General features: G+C 57.8%; 1 protein-coding gene across 1 annotated transcript in view; it reads right to left on the bottom strand.

Moving 5' to 3' along the window:
• Positions 1 to 20,442, bottom strand: part of CACNA1G (calcium voltage-gated channel subunit alpha1 G) — a 146,132-nt gene extending 125,690 nt beyond the window's left edge. The window contains exon 1 of the mRNA XM_068413461.1: positions 20,201 to 20,442. Coding sequence (XP_068269562.1) covers positions 20,201 to 20,442 — 242 coding nt within the window. The remainder of the gene's footprint in view (positions 1 to 20,200) is intronic.
• Between the last annotated feature and the right edge of the window lie 1,171 nt (positions 20,443 to 21,613).

Here is a 21,613-nt window from a genome sequence, read left to right as displayed (position 1 = left end):
AGGAGCGAGGAGCGCCCGGCGCTGCCAGCTCGCCCAGCCAGCTGCTCCCCCGGCTGTCCCGGCAGCTGGAGTCGTGGGAACACACCAGGAATCGCTAGAAAAGCATGAAAACATAAATCACACTCCCCCCATGCACAGCTCGGGATGGAGGCAAGGGGAAGGCGCCGTCTGAGCCGTTTCTAAACGTGCTGGGTTGGTGCTGGGCTCACAGCTCAAAGGGAGATGACGGCCAAGGACACCGCGGGCACCTCCGAGAGCCACGCTTGGCTCCCCGGGAGCCAGCCAGGGCACAGTTAAACTCACATTCGAGCCTTGACATCCCTCCAGCACCAGCCGCCTGCCCATGCTGTCACACGTGGAGTAGGACAGCAGGACGCATCCTGCACCCACCCCACCACCCTCGTATCCGACAGCCTCTTCACCATCGTGCTCTGGTCGTAGGGCACTGCTGGTTGCGAGGGAGGAGGAGGAGGAGGAAGCTCCCACCGACACTCATGGCCAGCATAGGTGCTTTTTTTCTACTTATTTTATAAACAAAATAAAATCCACATATTTAACAGTGACGAGGTATTTCAAGCCACACGCGTTAGCACCTGCTGCGAGCATCTCCGAAAGCACCGCTCATTCATCCCGTCTGCCCATGCGCCCTTGGCAGCGACAGCGGGAGGGGTGGGGGAGGGCCCCGGGATCTGCGTCACCCCGCAGGGAACTGGCATGGGGACACCAGCACCAACCTCCTGTCCCCTGGGCGAGGTGAGATGCAATGGGAAGGACACCAGCCCCCTGCCCCACCAGGCAGCATAACTCCTTGCAGAGACCTGACGCACTCATCTCCCCCACCACTGCCCAAGCAGGGCAGGATCAGGCCCCGTGGGAGCTGCCAACAGCGTTTTCCCCTTCCCTCTCCTCCAGCCCAGCTGCAGCGCAGGGCTGTGGGAGGTGGGAACGAGGCAGCGAAAGGTATCGAACGTGGCACCAAACCCGGCCATAAATAATCTCCCGAGCGCAGCCAGGTTTTACAGCCTTTCCCCCACCTTCCTCCGGCAAACCTGGGAGCGTCCTGGATTCCTAACCTGGAAACGGAGCAAGACGGTGGAAATAGCTACTTTCTCCCTTTCCTGAAAAGATGGGAACAAAAAGCAGCAATATTGGGGCAAGCCTCAGCCTCACCCGGTCCCACAGGCAGCACTGGCCACAGGGCAGGGATGGTGTGACCCATGGGGGCATGGACCGCGACCCCTCCACCCCTTTCCCACTCCAGGAAAATTTCACCTCATGATTAAGACACGGGATTGCCAAAAAGATCCTGCCTCGCATCACTTTTCCTGTACGCCTGGAGGCAAATCATCTCATCAGCCACACGCATCAGCTCAGCATATAAAATTCGTGGAATAACAACAACACTGATTTCTCCCCTCCTCCTCCCCGCTGTGCTGTTGGGAGCGCAGACTCCCCGGGACGACATCGGCTGCCTGAGCCCACCGCGGTGCCCACGGCACCAGCATGTGCTGCTGCTTGAGACTGCTGTCCTCGGGAGATAGTCCAGGCCAGAAATGCCGTAGCCAGCGCTCCCCGCCTGCCCCCAGTGTATTTAACACTAACACGATAATCTCCGCTCCCCACGCACGCACATGTTTGCTTGGAAGAGCAATAAAGGACAATAAAAATGTGAGTCTGGGAATGCTGGACGCTTGCTAAGGCACCACCCCGGCGAGGCTTGGACAGACAAAAGGTGAGGGGAGGGATGCCCGCGGCTCTGGGACATCCCCACGGGGACCCAGGCGAAGCGCAGCCGCTCAGCACCACCAACGTGCCCTGGCCAGGAAACCCACCCCAATTTAATCCATTTTGGCTTGAAAAATTGGGCGGTGAAGACATAGTGGATAGGGACCATGGTTTGGGGGATAAGTGGATTTTTGGCAAGTTCCTGCGAGGCTGGAGGCAGGAGCTGCCCAGCCCAGGCTCTTGCAGGCAAGCCCTCACCAGCCGAGCCCCGGCTTCAGCCCGGCAGCATCCTCCAGGGCTGCAAACACCAAAACCCCTGAAAATGCCAAAACCCCTGCAAACAAACGCCAAAACCCCTGCAAACAAACGCCAAAACCCCTGCAAACAAACGCCAAAACCCCTGCAAACGCTGAGCCCTCCGCCGCGGCAGCAGCTCGCCCCAGGTGGGCTCTTGGCAAAAGCACCCCGGGTGCCGCACGCACACGAATCCTGGGTGGGGATGTGTTAGTGCAGTCACGCAGACCTATTGATTCAGGAGCATTAATTGGTCTTCGCTGTTCAAATACCAACCTCAATTACAGCCACTTTTCCTTTTTTTCCTCTTTTTTTTTTTTTCGCCTTTCCTGGATGCTCACCCCCTTGGTTCTGCTAGTTTAAATACCAGGATACCTACACTGGCCTTGGGGGAGAGTCGGCGTTAACTGCACGTATCTAATTTATAACCAGGCTCTTTGTAGCTGTAATGAGCAACGTCTTTAAAGAAAAGGAGGGAAAAAAAAGACACCTGCTGCAGGGGACGTTTGCTGCCAGGCTCGGAGCCGCTCAGTCATTCATGGGGATTTGGAGACGGCACTGCCAGCTCCAAGTGCCCGGGTTGAACAGATCCCAGGTTCGGATGATGCTCGGCTGGAGCGGTGGCAGAGCCTCTCCCCAGGAGTTATCCTGGCCACACGTGCACATCCCAAAGGAGGGCACGGCTCTGTCCCTCCGCAGCCCGCCCGGCCTCCAGCCCCTCGCCAGCCGGGAACGCGACGGCCCTTGAAGTTGCTCTAATTCTCATTATTTCCTTTCACTGATTTCCTACCCATGGCATCCCAAGCTGAAGCCCAAGAGAGAAAACGGCCGGGATTTCCGATTTAATTAAACCTCGCTGAGCTGGCTGTAGCCCTCCTTCGAGGCCGTCGCTGAGCCTCCCACACGCGGTGGAACGAGCCCGTGCTGATGCCGCGGAGCCAGAGGGGGCAACTCCTGCCTGATGCTGGCACATGGGTCCCTGCTAAAGTCCATGGCTTGGGGCTAATTTCCATCCCAGAAGCACAAGCCACTTGTCAGGGTAAGGAGCCCAATGGTTAGAGATTTTACCCCAATTCCCTATTTATATTTTTTTTTTACCAGCTCGCTGCTGGCTGAAAAGAGCCCCGGGATGTTCAGCCCGGTGCCAAAACCATATTGGAAACCGAAAGCTGCCTTGCTTAGGTGGGAGAGGGAGAGGCAGGCTGTGCTCCCCAGCTCTGCCCGGGGTCTAAAATAAACCCCAAGGAAGCTTTGCCCAGGTCTCTGATGCTAAAGGAGGGGAGCATGGTGCTGCGGGCACCCATGGGGACCCCCAGCTCCGGCACTGCCTCTGTGCAGGAGAAACGAGCTCCCTGGCAGAGGCACCCAACGAAGCCACCCAAAATTGCTGGTTAATTCTCCACCTAGGGACAACTGGTGCTGGGGACAGACAGCGGGGAGGTGGCTGTGACAAGGACCTCCCCAGGCTGGGGTTTTCTCTTTGCCTGGGGTACAGCAAGTTGACTACAGAAGGTTTGCGGGGTGCAAAGCCAGCGGGAAGCAGAGACACACAAAATCGGGTATTTTGCACTCCCTCGTCAGCCACCCCGACCAGTTCCAGCAGAATCTGGAAGAGGAGTAGAAGACACCTCAACGATAACTAAATACCCCCAATTTACACCCAAAATTACTGGCTAGGTAGAGGAGGAGCAGGGAAAGTGTGTCCCATCCCTGGGCGCTGGCACACCCCAGGCTCGGTCTCAGCACGCTGGCTCACCAGCCAGCACAGCCTCGGCTTTCACATGGAACTGTTTCCAGCCCTGCTTTGAAGACCAAACTGGGGTTATACTGGTCCATTACCTGGACACCAAATCGCTCCTGCCTTTTGCCATTTATTGTGTGTATCCAAATATTTTTTTCCCCTGAACTCTAAACCGTTACGTGTCCAACACAAGAAGGGGAGAAGAGGCAGCAAAGCACCCCAGACCGACAGCATTACAACTGTCTTTCACGGGCACAGGGTGAGCTGTGCAGTGAGGTTTTTGGGGCAAGGGGAGGGATTTCCCATGGGGATGGAGGTGGGATAAAGGGAAGGCAGCTGCTGCTGCCCTGAGAGCCCCAGTGCCTCCATGGGCAGGTGAAAATGGGCACATCACAACAACTGCAGAGGTGGCTCTTTGCTGCCAGCCCAAACAGCCAGAAGAGCTTTGGCACAGAGATCTCCCGCGGTTTTAAAGCCCATCCATCACCACACTGATTTCATGCCTGACCAGGACAGACCCACGACCCCAAACTGTCCCGCAGGAGCCACCTCTCACACAGCACCAGCCCTGCTCTTGGCCAGCATTTATATTCCCACAACAGATAAACCACGGGTAAAACTCTGAAAAGCCTCGACCGTTTCGAAGTCCCCCAGTCCCACCGACAAGCACTTGAGCAAAGTCAGAGCTTAAGTCCTCCAGAAAGCCAGCGGGACTTGGACACTGCTGAACATGTTACCTAACCACGTCTGCCAGCCGCTCGCAGACCGAGCACCAGGCAGCAGGAGAGAAAAATAAATAAGAGAGAAAAGGTTGGCCTGAAAGTTCACCAAAAAAAATATTAACCAGCTCAGTTCACAGCCTTTAAAAAAACCAAACCCGTAAACCTTCCCAAAGCAATCACGTTTATTTGCAGGAGTGTTTGCAGAAGCCAGAGATACTCCTCAGTATCCGTGCGATGTGTTTTTAATGTCAGGTCTGCGACAACTGGGGAAGAAGGGCTGAAATGCATTTGCAAGAAACGCTTCAACAGCTCCAAATAAATGAATTCCTAAAATTTTCAGCCCGTTAGTGGATAAATTTGGGAAACGGCTGCATTTGCTGAAGCGATTCAGTGCAAATGCTGCACCCAGCACGTGTGTGCGCCTTGACGTCCGCAGCGTTTTACAAGAGCCCGCACGGCCTCGCCACGGCATAACCCCGGCAGACCCCTCACACCCAACAGCCACAAATTCCAACGAACCCATAACACAGGGCTAGTTAACGAGGCGCTGAGCAAGCCATGGCAGGGGGCTGCGTGGGGAGTCGGTGCACGTCCTGCTGCCTCCCCCTTGCTGGATGCTGCCCATCAAGGAGCGACGTTCCCAGCCTCTACACCCCATTTTGGTGGCTTGGAAAATCCCAGCTTGGGAGACCGAGGACGAGATGACCCCAGACACAGCAGGAGAAACCTGTGCCTGCAAGTATCCTACTGTGAAGCCATTTTGCCTGCCGTGAGGGAGTTTCCACCCTCCAGCCCTGAGCACCTCTTCTTTTTCTCCCCCTTCAGCAACCCAAAGCCCATCAGACAATTAATTAAAATTATTTTTCCCCCAGAACTGCTGCCCTTGTGGAAAAAAAAAACAACCAACCCCCAGCAGCTTGCTCCTTCCCCATCTTCATCAGCCTGGGAACACCCCACTGGGCTGCACCCCCAGGTCACATTACAATCCCGATTCCCACAAAGCCCCCGGGGTCCTGCAGCCCCCAAACTCCCCTGGTTTCTCCCCAGGCCCCCCTTCCCCGCAGCGGTGGGATCACCTCGGGATAAACCCCACCGCCACCCCCCAGAGCCGAGATTTAACACAGCGATGCTAAAAAGCCACCCGGCCCGTTTCCATGGGTACGTGAGGCACATGTTGCTATGTGATGTGCGGTCCGTCGCCATGGAGACGGCGGGGATGTCACCACGCAGGGCTTCTTAGTTGCCATGGCTATTAAAAAGCGCTTGTCCTCTGGGGACCTCGAAGGACCAGGGCCACCAGCTTCCCCTGCGCCTCCCTCTCCGGTGGCATCAGCTCCCTGGAAGCCCGTTGGGAATCCGGTCGTGCAGGTCCCCAGGACCGCGCAGGTCCCTGAGGCCATGGTGATGGGCACCTCCGAGCTAAGATAAAGAGGAGACCCAGCCCCACATTTTCCCATGGAGAGAGGCATCAACCCCCAGCCATCATGCACCCCAGCCTTGCAGAGCACTCCAGCGAGGGGGATTTACTGGTGGGGCTATAGCTGACAGAGAGACTCTAACTGGGGTGAGCACGCGGAAGGGCCCGGACCCCCTGAACCCTGTTACACTTCCTATTAGCACAGCAGGGAGGAGAAATCTTTGCCCTGCTTTGGAGATGACTGTGACCAGAACCACGTGTTACCAGGCAGAAACACAATGGGACTCAGCCCTCACAGACAAGGCAGCGCCGCGAAATATATGTAAGAGCATCTTCTACCCCGAGGTCCTGCAGGTAGCCCTAACCTGGACTGCCACACGGGGAGCTGAGCTAAAAACCATCAGACCCTGAGGCTGGGGTTTACCTGGGATTAGACACCCCGTTTTGCCGCAGGCGACAGCTTTCCTTTTACCCCTGGACGTGCTCTGCAGGGCTGCACCATCCCAGCAACCCCGAACACGGTCGGGCTCCTGTGGGACCACCCGAGACCACAGAGCTGCTCAGTCACTCGCTAAGGACAGCGCAGCAGCTGCCCACAGGTTAATTTGACATCTCCGTGCCCACGTTTTGAGTCCTTCCCTCCTCCTCCTCCTCCTCCTGCCTTCCTCGCCCTGCTGCAAACAGCCGCACAGCGCGGCACAGCCCCTGCCTGCTCATTTCCAAAGCCCGTTTCTCCAAGCGCTCCGTCTTTGCTCTAATTGCATTCCAGGAAGGGAAATAGAGACGCAAGAAAGTCCTGGCTTTTATTTATTATTATTTTTCCCCCTTTAGACAGGCCCAAGCCCCCGCTGCAGAGTCCCCACTCTGCCCAGCCAGCACCGTGTCTGAACTCTTCTCTATCTGATACCAAACCACTTCCCCAACAAACTCAAAGTGGGTTTTTATGTGGCCATATAAACCCCCCTGGAAAATACTTACACACTTTATTAAGTAAATTAAAGGTATTATTTTCTCATCATTTTATTACATTTTCTAGGAAGGATATAATTTTTCATTTAACTCCATTGGACGAAAAAAGCCACAACTGAAAACCTATGGAAAGGTATATTACCCTGTAGTGGAAAATTAGATTCCTCCTACACAATACTATAGGATGATTTAAATATAATATATAGGAATATAACATGTTATTAAATTGTATAGTATCTTTCTAGAAAGACCTACAGTATCAGATTCTAAAAATTACTCCCCAAACCGATTATGTTTCACTCTAGCCCAGCTGGTTTCCTCTCTATTACACGCTGCAAGACTTTCCCTGAAAGGTTCAAGTTTTAATTGAGTCTTGAAATGCTGCCGCAATCGCGCTCCGAGAACGGCTCCAAACTCCTCCGGACACGACAAATCCGAGTGGGGAAACCCCCGGCCTCGGGGTGGGATGGACACGGGGATGGACACAGCCCCGCTCTCTCCCACAGTCAAAAAACACCTTTATGGGCAGAGGGGCCCAGCTGGGGCAGAGCTCGTCCCAGCCCCTTGGCTTCGTAGGCACAAAGCAATTCTGTATTTCGATCTGTATTTCCCAGCCCTCTCTACCCCAAATATTTAGGGGGGTTCAAATAGTTATTGGTGCCCCAGCATCACGCACCCATCCTCTTCCCCCTCCGCAAGAAAAAAAAAGGGTTAGGGATAAAAGTTGCCTTTAGCTGTTGCCATAGAGACTCTCCGGCTCAGCACAGAAACCCCAAATCTTGTCAAAAATGGAAGAATTTAAGATTTTAATCAGTGAGAACGCACGGGAGGCCAGGAGCATCAACGCACAACCTTGCCTTAACAGTCTCTGCCCTCAGATGCCTTCGCCCCTCGTTCAGCAGCATCCCAAGAGCCGGTTGGGAGAGGGGATGGAAAGAGAGGAACAAAAGCCACGAAAACCCTGTCCGCTTTCGAGTATTTTCTCTCCCCACCGAAGCAGCCGCTCACTGGCCAGGCTGATTTCTGGACCAACAACCCACCGGCCAATCTGTCTGTGTTCCCGTTTCCTTCATCCACTGCCAGAAAAAAAAAAAAATTCAACAATACGAGCTAGGCAAAATATTTCCCGGAACCATTGCTACTTCTCTCAAAAACTTCACCTCGTGGCCAGCAGCGGGGGGAGGAAAAACAACAAGAAAATCCCACACTTCCAGCACCACGAGATGTTTTTGCGACCGTCTCGAAACAGCTCTTTTCCGCCGCATCCTCCACATTTACTCCTGACCCGACTTCCACCGCGACCACAAGTCAAACCCGCCGGGGTAAACTCACCGCTCTGGCATTTGCGCTGCTTGGCAGAGCCCCGGCTCCGGCCGTGGCTCCCGGCTAAGACAAACACTGCCAGGAGCACGCTTTGGTGGCTGCCTTCCCCCGGCCAGCCTGGGCGGCCGGAGAATCCTATTTTACCACCGTTTAAGACTCGCGGTGAGTTTGGGAGGGGATGGGCAGTGGTTTCACCAGGCAGGGGGATGCTGGGGATAACCAAAGCCGCGGCACTGGGGAAGAGCCTCCTGTGCCAAGGGGTGTTGTGTTTCGTGCCCGAGGATGCAAAGTTTGAGGAATACCAAAACAAGGAACTTCAAAAAGGAGCGGTGTTGGCCCGGGGAATATTGTTGTATGAGCTCAGCCTCTTCGGAGCAATGGAAAAAATCACACACTGACCCCGAAAGGACGGCGGGAGGATTTGGTGTGCGGGGGCCGAGCTGAGAGATGTGCCACCAGCACCCACCCAAGGGCACAGAGGAGACGTGGGGGGACACAGCACCCACAGCAGCACCCTGCAGGAGGGGGTGCTGCCCAGCACCCTGAGCTGCTCCACAGCCCCGAAGGTGGGGAAGGACCCAGACCAGGGCCACAAGCAATGCCCCACAAGCCCCTGGCACACTGCCGTAGAGGGGAGCTCTCCAAAACCTTCCACCACGATCGAGTCCCCATGTCAATTAATCAATCAATCAGGTTGGAAGAGACCTCTGGGATCATCGAGTCCAACCATTGCCCTGACACCACCATGTCAACTAGACCATGGCACTAAGTGCCATGTCCAGTCTTTTCTTAAACACCTCCAGAGATGGTGACTCCATCACCTCCCTGGGCAGCCCCTTCCAGTGTCTAATGACCCTTTCTGAGAAGAAATGCTTCCTAATGTGCAACCTGAACCTCCCCTGGCGAAGCTTGAGGATATGTCCTCTTGTCCTATCGCTAGTTGCCTCAGCCAGCCCCTCGTGTTTCCCTGCTGCTGCACACCCAGATGCCCACCAGGATGAAGGTTCCCACTAACCCCATCCCTCCCCGCACTGGGGAATGCACCCACACCACCGTCAGCTCCTCCAGAAACCCAGAGCTGGAGCCAGGACCCAGCTGGCAAGGACGGCACTGGAGGGACATGGTGCGGGTAGGGACTTACGGGCTAAAAGAGCCACTCCAGCACCGGCTCATCTTTGGAAACAAGATGACTTCGGTTTGAAGGTCACCGGGAGAGGAGTTTTGTGACTCCCTGCCATGCCTTCGCTCTTCTTCCATCACGAAAGCAGGTCTCACCACCACGCTGCCACGGCTCTGCTCAGCCCACGGTGTGTGTGCAACCCTGCAACTGCCCTGGACTCCCCCGGGGCTGCTGCCAGGCTCAGGGCAAGGGCTCTGCCTCAGAGACCCTCGCTCCTCCTGCCCCCCCTTTGCTCTACACAAAAGCACCCAGGCACCCATGGGTGCAGCCAAGCACCTACACAGCCTGGAGATATAGAGTTGAGGCAGAGGGTACCATCTCCTGTCCCCAGATAAAGGCTATGGACCGCTCCAGGTAGGATTCACCCAATGCAGGGAAAGGCTCCCGAGCTGCCTGGCCCCCAGCCCTCCCCATCCCCCTTGAGCAGCTCCCTCGCCTGCTTTCTCTCTCGCTGTGCCTGTGTGTGGGTGTATTTGGAAACGAGATCTTTCCAGCTGAACTGCAAAATGAAACGCAGAGATCACAACTCCTCGAATAGCTTCATCGCGCGCGCACACACACACCCCCCCTCCAACCTCCATCCTGCCCCCGATGCAAAACCCAGGCAATAGTAAAAGCAAAAAAAAAAAGGTGGAAAAATCAAGGTATTCAGCAGATGAAAGGAGGGGATTTGAGGAAGGGGAGGAGGAGGCACAGCAAAACGCTTTCGGTGCATCCTTTCATCCCCCAATTCACCACCACATTTGCAGCTTGACCGCCACTTGCCCAACCCTCTGCGCTCCCGGAGCTGAGACAACCCAGTTTCATGGGGCTATGAGAAAAGAGAAAACAAAACCCAGCAAAAAGCCAAGCCCAAAACCCAGCTGTGAGATTTGAACATCTGCTGCCGGAGGAGCCAGAACCCATTTACTGGGACGAAGGAAGAAGCGTCTCCACCCTCGCTGCGGGTACCCCACGCCGGCCTTGGGCTCCTTCGCTGTTTTCCAGCCTGGTAAAAGAGAGGATTCCCCTGTGCTGCTGCCACGAGTGGTTGCTGAAGGGGCTTCAATTTGCCCACGGCGGGGGAAATAGGTCCCACGGGAGCTGCGTGTCAGTGGCTGGAGGGTGGAAGCAGAGCCTGGGGGACAGGACATGCTCCATCCTAAGGGATGGGCTGGCAGGGTGAAATAGGGGCATCCTAACACATACCCTGACCATAGCAATGCCTGACCCAGGCCAGGGGAAGCACCGGGGCCTGGAGCAATGGGCGAGGGGCAGGGGTGGGGGCTTGAAGCACCCAGGGACTTCACCACTAACACGGGTTGTGCCAGAGAATGGGGTCAACACACACTGCCATACGGAAAGTCACATACAGAGTTATCCTCTACACAAAACAGAGCCCAAAAGGTGGGCAGGAAACATCCACCCTGGCTAGAGGAAGGACAGACTGACACAGCTCAGGGATGTCCCAGCACCAGCTCCAGCCACACGAGAGAGGGGACCATGACGGGTCAGTCTGGCCCACGCCGTCATCAAACCACCACTTTCCCAAGCTGCTGACCCCATGTGCAGCCACATACGTGTGGGTACAACAAACCCAGGACACCGAAAAGCCCCCCTGCCCGGGCACGGGGCACGCTGAGCCACGAAATGCCCCACGCCAGCATTGCTGGTGCGCCTGGGGTCAGCATCACATCCCCTGGGTCATCCAGACCAGAGCATCCGCACGGCATCGAGGGCTGAAAGGGAAGATCTCGCTCCTCTCCCCAGGCTCATGGATACCCAAACCCCTTGGCACACTGAGACCCCCCCCAGCTTATCTGACCAAGCCATCCTCAACCCCCAAACAACTGCCTACGGGGGATAGAATCCCAGGCACAGGGAAGAAGGGAGCGAAGGAGAGTACGAGGCTCCAGCTGCGATCCCTCCCGACCCCGGAGCCGAGGAGCCTCACCCATGCCTCTCCCCTGAGTTGAATGGGGCTCCGCACCCTCCAGCGCCGAACCGGCTGCGGGGTTACAAACAATAAAGCGATTTATGCGAGGCAGAGGCCTGCAAGATTTATGCTGTACGCTCGCAGTAAAGTGCAAACACTTTCCCCTCCGCACGTGGCTGGGTCCTTTGTCAGAGGAATTTGGGGGTTTGACCGCAGAAGTCAGGACGAGTCTCTAAAGGAGCATCAGAGACAGACCTGCACTGTGACCCCGAGCAGATTATGGTCTCAGGGGTATATCCCGAGACATATTTATGGTCCACCAAAGCAAGATAAGTCAATAACCACATACAGTAGCAGTTACAAGTCAGATATTAATTTAATTCCTCTCCTCCCTGTCTGCCCAAATAAGCATTAATTCAATGGAGCATCAGGGCCCCGTTATTTATCATTCTTGCTGGGGTCTCTGTTTTCTCCCGTTAAGGTAGAATTGCTACAGCCAGGCTATCTACACACAATGGTTCCCGAATTAAAGATACTCTGCATCCGACACAGGCATGGGGACTGCCAGCCCAGACCCCGGTTTCAGGCTATTACCAGCTAACGCCAACGCGGAGGAGGCTCGTTAAAGTGCAGCCCATCAAATGCACTTGAAAGCTTTATTCAACCCACAGCAGAAGGAACATTTTATTCCTACAGACCCCGGGGCTGAGCAGGAGCCGAGATGTTTTGCTCCATCCCGCAGGATCCGGCCACCCCGGGGGCTGTGCCCCCCTCCAAAGGCATAGCCCCCCACCACCCACCCCCCGGAGCCGGGTTCCTCCCCAGTCTAGTCTCAACCCAGAGCTAAAAATGAACCTTATTCATGATTAACATCTCTATTTGCATAGCGTGGCTGGCAGCTTAACACCAAATAAATGTTTTGGCAGAGGGAGTCGCAGGCGTGGGGGCGAGCCCTGCCCTCCAGAAGGAAGCTTCAGCCTCGCCATGGGTTAACGGGTGCTTTCTAATTGAATTAACAAATCATTAACAAGTCCCCTACACCATCTGGGTAGGGGAGGGCTCTGCCTTGGGCTGCTCTGGCCACCGGCATCCCGGGAGCGCGCAGAGGCAGCCCGTAACGGAGCAAGCGCTGAACCTGACCTGATTAAGTTATGAATCACAGGAAATCCTGAAGGCATAAACCCCCTGGGGCGGTCAGGGCTGCCAGGGTGGGTGAATCCCCGTGAATCCCCTCGCCCAGCTCCGCCGCAGGTTTGCCTTCAGCCCCGGGGTTCAGGAGCATCTCGAGGCTGGTTCGGTGGGTGCACTGGGGAAAATCTCTCACAAGAGACCCAAATTAGAGATAAATATAAGGATGCTTTGCATCAGGAGCCCTCTAAGAGTGGGGCTAGCATATGGATTACAGTAAATAAATCCCCTTTTCTTTATCAGCTTGCTGTGCCAAGCTCCCAGCTCTTGCCCATCACCTGCTTTAGCATTTCGTTCCCATTTTCAGCCCCCTCCTGCCCTCACCCCAGGGTTTCACATCCCGGCAGAGGGAGAGAGAAAGCAGGGAGGACACGATCAACACAACAAAACCCCATCCAACACCAGCCAGTCCCTTCCGCCTAGGAAACACGTTAAAAATCCCGACCAAAACCACGTTTCAGGCACCGGAGCCAAACCAATAGACAATTTCCATTCACTTGTGACTAACCAGTGAACTTCTGAGGGTTGAGTCACGGGCACGTCCCGGTCCCACGCACGCGTGTGCGGCCCCGGCTTGGGGCTCGCACCAGGACCTGCCCAGCCACGCTGCGCTTCGGGCATGCGATGCTGCCCCTGGCACCTCGACAGCCCACTTCCCGTAAGGCAGTAACCAGCGCCGTGGCACCCATCACTGAGGTCAAGCCTGAAAGTTTCTCTCAGCAAATATTCAGGCTGAAATATGTGCTTTTTCCATCTGCTCGAAGCCTTTTTGCTGGGGCTTTGGTAGGAAGCAGATGCGAGAGCATCCCAAAGCACGAGCGGTCGTTACTCACTCCGTTATATAAAACCATGAGAATTTCCTTTTTTTTTTTTTTTTCCCCTTTTTTTTTTTTGGTTCTTAGCACCAGGCCAGATTCCTGGGTGAGAGGCCAAAGCTGGCAAAAGCCAAAGCCAAACAAACCTGGGCTGGGGGAAACCTCTGTGTGCATCACCAACCAAAGGGAATATTTCACATCTAGATTGCTCAGCAGAGAGCCAAGGCACCGGGGAAGGGAAAGCCACGATCTGGCCTCGTAACAAACCCAGAAATGCTTAAGCCTTGTAATTAACTAGGAAATTCAACCCCCTCCAAACCACAGTGAAGCTTCAAAGCCCTCCCAACCTGACTCCGGATGCTCCTTCCCCGGTTCCCCACGGACGGCCCTGCTCCCCCAGACCCTCCTCCCTGTCCGCAGCGGCCAGCAAAGCTGCCGGGGGCAAAGGCTCCCCGGGGCTCCTCTTCCAAAGGAAAATGATTTCGTGATCCAAATGAAAAAGCCATCGAGGAGGTTCATTTTGGCCAAAGGTTTTGCTCCCTTCCAGCAAAAAGAAAAGGAGAGCTAAGAGAGACCTGGGCAGGGAACTCAGGGCGATCAAAAACTTGGTCTTTGCTGCACGGAAAAAGTGTGAAACGGAGTTTAAAGTAAAAATGGGAAAGAAGCATTTTCCAGCACGACGCCAAAATGTCTGCAGGGGGCACAGGGGGAGAAGCAAGCAGAAAATTTTCTGTGCATCATAAAATCCCGGGCATTTCCAGCCTGGCTCCAACACCCCGCACTACTGAATGGGGGAGAGAGCGCAAGAGCTGCTGAAGTCAACAGCGGTGAGTCTGCGTGGATCAGCCAGGAGACACGGCGGCCCCACGGATGAGCGGCGGCTGGGGTGGTCCGGCCCCGTCCCAAATCACCACCCACCTCTCCTAGCCCCCCGCTGCTGGGCACGGGGGGCTGGGGAAGAGGCTGCGATCCCCTCCTGGCCACCCTGCCGTGGCTCCCAGCCCCAAACGCACAGTAGGTCTCCGGAGATGGACCCCCCGGCCCCGCGTGGGAGCCCTCATTCAGGATTTCCTACAAGGAGCCCAAGCAGAGCTGTCCCCACGCAGAGCAGGGTCCCCAGGCAGGACGGGGTCACCCCTCCCGGCCGGGGCTCCCCGCGCCGGGATGACATAACCATGAACCGCGTGAGGCCGAGCCTTTTGTCTGCGCGCCGGGAGAGAGGGAGGGAAAGCAAGAAAGGAAGAAAGAAAGAAAACTTCTGGAAGTCATTACGATTCCTCTGCTCCAGTCGCCTTTTTGGCAGGCAGCTTCCCTCTCCCCTTCCCTCCCCCCCGGCCCGCTTCAAAATGCCAGCCTATGATTTTTAAATGAGAAAAAGCTGCGCTGTACTCCAGCGCTTGGATAAACTCCTACACAAACTTCCAGATGTGACACAACAGCCTGGAAGAGGGAATTCACAGAAGAATCTCCTTAAAAAACACACACGCAGGGAGCAAAGGAAGCGGCTGGCACGGCCAGGTCCGCAGATCCCTGGTGAGATGCGGTGCGTTACGTCGAGGAGGATCGACCGGCTCAGCAGCGAGGGACGCTGGCCACTGCGCCCAGCTCCGGGAGGGGACTGCCACCCACCGCTCCCCAAGGGTTTGTGAACAGCAGGGAAGAGGTTTTACAGTTCATTGTCCCCTGGTAGGAGGGAAATAACCACGGCACCCTCCTGCAGCCCTTGCTAAAAGGGTCCTGCTTCTCTCCAAGACCCTTGTGCAGGAGCTGGCGTGAGCCCAGGGACGTGCCAGCACCTGCCCCGGGGAGCAGCAGGATGCTCCAGCCCGGGTGGGGGGACCGAGGGGCTCTGGGAGCCCCCCCAGCCTGGCAAGTCATATTGCTCATTTCCCTCCAGGAGCCAGGGAAAGGGCACGGAGCCGGCAGAGGCTTGGCCACAGCAGGAGCATTTCCATCTGCCCGGGGAGGGGAGAGAGGTGCCGGCCAGCGTACCGGGTCACAGCAGGGAAACAAGTTCAGGTGCCCTGGGACCGACGAGACACAGGTGAAGCAAATGGATTCTGTCTCCTTTGCCAGGTTTCTAAATCAAAACAAGATCCCTTTCGGGTCCCACCTCTCAAAATGAAGTATCTTTCTTTGTTAAGCCCAAAAGCTATGTTGGAACAGTCGCACTGAACTTTAAAGGACACTACATGTGCTCTCCCCTCAAAACACACTCTTTTGATAAAAAAAAAATCATATTCTTAACTCTGTGCTACAGCTGAGCCCTTCAAACAGCAGCACACACACAGCACCTGGCTCTCCCCACGAGCTGGCACAGCTGAGGAGGGGGCAAGGACCCCGAGCACCCACCGAGGCGACGAGGGTCCCGGTCACCCACTGCCTGCAGTGTGGGCATCCCCATTCGGGAGGCACCACAGGGGCTGGGTAGCCCAAATCGCAGCGCAGCTCAGCGGGTTCGGCTCTCGTCCCCACCACACAGGAGGCTCCTTGCGCCGGCGCAGCCGGACACACGGACATGCCCCTTGGGGAGAGCCGGATCCAGCCAGGCCGATGCGGAGCGGTGCCAGCACGCAGACCCATGGGGCTTGGGGCGAGCTCAGCGGGCAAGGGCTGGCCAGCCCCCTCGGCAGGGCCGGTGCTGCCTTCCCCGATGCGCTGAGCTCCGGCACGGCGGCTCCAGCCGTCCCATGAGCCAGCCCAGCGCAGACCTCAGCTATGCCTTGGCGTGAGGCCCCGAGGGCTCCGGGCCGGCTCCCGGAGGCCGCCGGCCATCTGCAGCCCTGCCGACTTCCAGCGAGAGCTGGGGGCACTCGGCAGCTCCCCAGGACGGAGCCTTTGATCATCCACCTCTCGCTAATGGGAAGTGAGCGGAGCTGCGCGGCGGCCGCTGGAAGAGCCCTCTCGCTGTTATTGCGGACCAAAGGCAGAAGGCAGGGCTGGTTGCCGTGACTGGATCGAGATGCATTTCTTTCCCAAAGCCATTTTTGAAACCCAAATCCTGGGGGCCACACAGCGGAGCAGCCAGGCGAGATGGGAACGCTCCTCCCAGCGCCACCCAAACCTCCTCTCCCCAGCGAGGGCACTCCCAGAGCTGCCCTTCACCCTCCGAACCAGGACAAAGTGATGGGATTTCAACCAATTTGGGGGCATCTCCCCAGAACGGCACCATCCAGCAGGTTTTTGCAGCCCCCCCTTCCCGGTGTGCTGCTCTCCAGGCAGCAGTGCTCTGCAGGCAGACGCTGCACGGAGGAGGAGGCAGATTTCGGTACTACAATAGAGATCACAGGCCCTTTCAGTTACACCGTTATTTCCCATTCAGAGCTCTCTTAACACCAAGCGGTAGCATCCTCCCCACTTTCTCCATCCCCGTTCTTCAATCACTCTGCAACTCTCAAGAAATAGCCTCGTTTCTTGTCTGTGATCAGAGGAGCAGCCTGGCACAGACCCTGCTACAGCCTTTCATCCTCCCAGCCTTCATGGTGCTTTTATTTTATAAGAGAAACTCAAGTAACCAGCTTGCCTCCTCTTTTTTTCCCCCCCAGAGGTGCCAGCTTCTCCTCTCACTGCCTCGCCAGCATGCACACTGAGATGCTCTGCCTGTCACCGCAGTCCTCCCTAGCCCCAAGCCCGTGGATCCAGCATCACGACCATTAAACACGTCCCACCTGTGTCCCTGCTCCTTCCCTTTTGACCCAGGCGGTCCTCATCTGGGGCAGAGCCTTTCATCCCGGAGCCAAGGGGAAGACACCAGTGGGAAATCAGGCTCATCCCCATCACGTGGCACACCTGGCCCCAGACAGGTTTTTCACCCAAAGACCACAATGGAGCAGAGGGGGAGGACAGCTTTGCAGGACTGATAGTTTTAGGGTTAAAAGCCCAAGGTTTCAGGCCCCGGAGTATTCAATTTCTGGATCAGGACAAACTTCATGACCTCTTTCTAGCCCCAACAGAGAGGAGGAACCAGAGCGCAGCACAGATCCCTCCATCTCTGCTCCAGACAGCAAGGGAGGAACGTACCTGGCCCAGGCAGAGGATGCTCTGAATGGAAACACGGTAGAAAAGCCCGACAAACCATATTAACAGGACTTTGCATCCTTGCTGGACTCGGCACATCAACCATTGCCCTCCCTCTAACCCCACATCCCAGCCTCAGCTGCCACGGTCACATGAGCTGCCTGGAGAAGGATGGAGGGCAGCATCCCAGGGGCTCCAGATGCCCCCTGGGGGCACAAGCTGCCCTTCCCCAGGCAGGTGCGGGAGCTGTGGGCACAGGAGTGGCTCCAGCTCCTCCTCTCAACGCCCCATCGACAGCAAAGTTCCTCAGCCAGCTTAGCGCACTGCAAAAACACCTTGCCAAGCTGGCGAGCCCTGCATCTCCACGTGCACAGCCCAAACAAGAGCCCACCCATCTGATTTCTGCACGACGCCCAGCCTCACCCATGGAGAGGTAAAAACCACCCGAGAGAGCGGCAGAAGCCAGTGAAAGCCCCAAAACCCCCGGCGCTGGGGCAGGATTCACCAGCCCCACAAGCCCAAGCACCGTCACTCCTCTCCAGGGCAGCTAGTGGCAACGGAGACTTTCCAGCGACGTGATTATACGGTTTTAGCACCGGGGCACGATTCCTAGAAGATTACAGCCTGAGAAGAGTCACTTTTCTGCCCGCCACACTAAGGAGGGAAGGGGGAGTAATAAATATAAACAAGCAACGGGCTCAGCTCCGGCACTGGGGCTGCAGAGCACCAAGGGACAAGCGAGATGCTGCTCTGCTGAACGGCCCAGCGAGTGACAGGATGCAGCACGGGTGCCAAGCTGGCCGCTGCCTTCCTCTCATCTCTAGGCTGAACCACTTTTTTTTGTGTTTTTAAATAAACTCCCCCAATTGTGGGTCAGTGACCCTGAAAACAAATAGCCGCACAAAGGCACACGACTCGGACACCCACAGCATCAGCCCCCATGGCCCGGGAGCTCCCAGCGAGCACGTTTCTCTGTCATTAATGAGTGAAAAATTAGAGATAAGGAAAATCCTAGCTTGCAGGGCTAATGCCCATCCCCTGCTCACAGCGGTGCTTGCAGGTGTCCACAATTACACTAATTTTCCAAGGACAAAAGTTAATCTGCTTGGATTTGCAGCCACAGAGGAGAAGACGCATTTCAAGCCATTATTGGGGTAGGGGGTTTTACTGAAAAAACTAAAACCATGCAGGTGTTAACACCTGCTTCAAAACAACTTCATTAGGAATGGGGAGGGGAAGAGAGACTTGAAAACATATTTAAATCAGCATCCATAAGTAATATTAGTCATAGTAGGCAATAAGACTGCACTGACTTGCAGCCTGTCTTTAATATTTCTTCCCAAAACAGAAGGCTTCACAAAGTTGCAAGATTTCCTAAGATGCTTAAATAAACGCAGCTTTGAACTGCTTAGCTGGTGTGAAAGAGATTTAGGGGGGAAACTGCTGGGAGTATTCAGGACTGGGAAGAGCAATCTTGGTTTTTTCCCCTCCTGGGGGACATTTTAGGAAAGGAGGTGGCCTGTTTATCAGAGAAACTACTGCTGAAGCTCCAGTAAAACAATATTCACAACTCTGGCAGAGCCTCGCCACTCTTCCCAGGCATACCAACCTCAGCCAAGATGTAATTCCTAAGAGTTCCCGCACACCGGGAGCGGAGGAGGACTCGCAGAGGATATTCTGGCCCTCCACACCACGTAACATGTCCTCCCCGCTCCCGCACAGCCTCTCCCGCTCCAGATGTGGGTTTGCTGCCCATACGTCCTCGCCTGCCTTTTGCGCGGGCGAAGCGGCATGGACCCGGTAACTTCCCGTTCAGCCGGGCAGCGGCTGCCTCTCCCGCACCAGCCTCTGCTGGGAGGCACATCGCTTCGCTTTATTTAATTTCGGGGTTTTTTTTTTTCTGCAAATAATAAATGAACTGGAGTTTGGGGATGGTAAAACACTTGCGATGCTACAAACAGTGTGCTGGTTGCAACTCAACTCCAAGGGAGGCTCTAAAGGCACCAAGACCACCGCAAGAAGGAATATTTCTATTGTCTTTTCTAATTCTTTTTTTTTCCCCTCTTCTTTTGAAAGCTTAAACTTGACTAAAGCGTCTCAGACACAGAGCCTGCGCTCGAGCAGACGGGGAGTTTGGAAGAAGACCAGACGCCTTTGCGGGTCACTGCTCACCCCAGGACCTGGCGAGCAGCAGCCCTTGGCCAACGCATGCCCCCAGGGACCGTGATCCCCGCTTTGCCCGGACCCCTCCAAGCGAGGGGCATCCCCCAGGCGACTGCAGAGCGCGGGCCCTTCGGCCGGCCTCGCACACCGTGAATTATTTAAGGCCCCTGGAGCCAGGCACCAAACCAACCCCCCCCAGCACCATCGCCTCCCCCCGATTGCACCCTCCTTAAAACCCACGGGGAAGGGACCGGGGAGCCTAAAATGGGTGAGAAACGGGGTCAGGGAGGAAGAAGGGTTCTGCAAGGGAGGGGGGGGGGAAGACTGGGGTTAGGGTCCCTCGGCATGCCGGGGGGAGCAGGGACACCGGAGGCCGGCCGATCCCCGATGGAGGAAGGACCGCCCGGGGCTCCCGCCCCGACTCCCCGCGGAGCGGCGCGGCGGGGCCGTGGGAGCCCCTCACCGCCCCCAGCCCCGCACGCCGGCGGGGAGCGCCGAGCCCCCCGCAACAGCCCGGAAAACTTCCCGGCCGAGCACCGGGGAGGGGGTGAGCACCGCCCGGGTCCCCCCTACCCTGGGGACGGAGGGTGATGGGGTGTCCCCAAACCCCGGCTCCTTCCCCATCACCCGGCGGGCTCCAGCCGGGAGGTGCCCCCCGCCCTGCCCGCCGCTCCGGGGGTGGGGGAGACCCCGCGGGGCTTACCTCGCCGGCGAGCACCTGCAAAGGATACGGGTTACAGACCAGGCGGAGGCACCAGCTCCGCGGCCGGCTCTCCTGGCTCAGGTAGAAGAAGACGACGGGGGCCAGCGCCGGGTAGGGCAGCGCCTCTGCCTCCGAGTCGCCGCTGCCCGCCTCCCTGTCCCCCGGCCCCGGGCGACCCCCGGCCCCGGACAGGTCATTAAGGCGGATGAAAGTCTTGGCTCTACCCGGCTCCGGCTCCTCCTCGGCCGCTCGCGGTCCATCCTCGTCCATCCTCCAGCCGGTGGCCCCGGGGGAAGCCGGGGCGACGCGGGGCGAGCCGGGGGGAGGGGGGGGGGCGCCTAGAGGGGCGCGGCCATGGCGGGGCTGGGGGGCTGGGGGCTGCGGCGGGGCGGCTTCAGCGCCGGGGTGGCATGGCCGGGCGAGCCGCTGCCTCGCCCCCCGCCGGGGCCGGGCCGGGCCGCCCCCCTCGCCCTACCCTGCCGTCTGCGGGCTCCGTAGCTCCTCCTCGCCGTGCCTCCGGGGGCCCGAGCCGGGCGAGCCGCGGGGAGGGAGGCGGTGGCGGGGCGGCCCCCGCTGCCGGTGCTGGCCCCCACCCGCGGGGCGGGCCGCCTCAGCGGCTCTGCCTGCCCCCTCCGCGCCCCAACATCTGCCCGGGGCGGCGGGTGCTGCCCGGGGCCGGGCGGCGGCGGCGGAGGATGCTCCCGCGGGCGGCCGCGCTGCGCCGAGCGCTCCGCACAGCTGGATCCCTCACTCCAACTTCAAGTCCCGGCTCCTCCTCCCCCTGCCGCCAATGGGAGCTCGCCCCCAGCCCCTCCGCGCCTCCCTATTGGCTGCCGCGGGTGTCCGTCCGGGCAGCACAGCTGGACGGGCAGGCACGGTCCCCCGGCGGGGCTGGACGGGGCGCACCCGCCCGGCGCTGCCCGGCTGGGGGTCGGGCCCGGTCACCCCCTGCCCTGGTGGGGATGCGGGAGGAGGGGGGGGCCCTGCAGCGCCGGGCCCTGGAGGCGGGTGTGGGGGGAGCCCTGAGCCGCGTTAGACAGACGCAGAACCCAGTGGGACCCACTGCAGCACCGGGAGAAGATGGGGCGGGGGGAACCGCCCCGTCTCGGCCCCTCCTGCTGGAGGGCAGGAGCCCCAGGCGAGGGAGGCCCACCGGGGCCAAGGTGCCGAGGGCTGCAGGAGCCGGTACCGGGAGCGACGCGCACGCCAGCTGCAGCCCCCGGTAGCCAGCGCCCTCCCGCGTGCCCCGGCTCCGCTCCTCTCTGCTGCTTCGGCAGCCCCTGCCCGAGATCCTCGCCCCGCTGCAGGGCCCTGGGGGGCTTCCCCTCGCCATGTCCCCCACCGCTTGCGAGAAGAGACAGTGCTCCTGGGCTCGGCGCATACAGGTCACTGCCGTGTGCCCCCCCCGGCTCCCCGCGAGGGGCCACCCCGCCCGGACCAG

Source organism: Nyctibius grandis, chromosome 15 (assembly GCF_013368605.1).
Source record: "Nyctibius grandis isolate bNycGra1 chromosome 15, bNycGra1.pri, whole genome shotgun sequence".
Taxonomy (NCBI): Eukaryota; Metazoa; Chordata; class Aves; order Nyctibiiformes; family Nyctibiidae; genus Nyctibius; species Nyctibius grandis.
The sequence above is the reverse complement of the archived record's forward strand: the minus strand, read 5'-3'. Positions and strand labels throughout refer to the sequence as shown.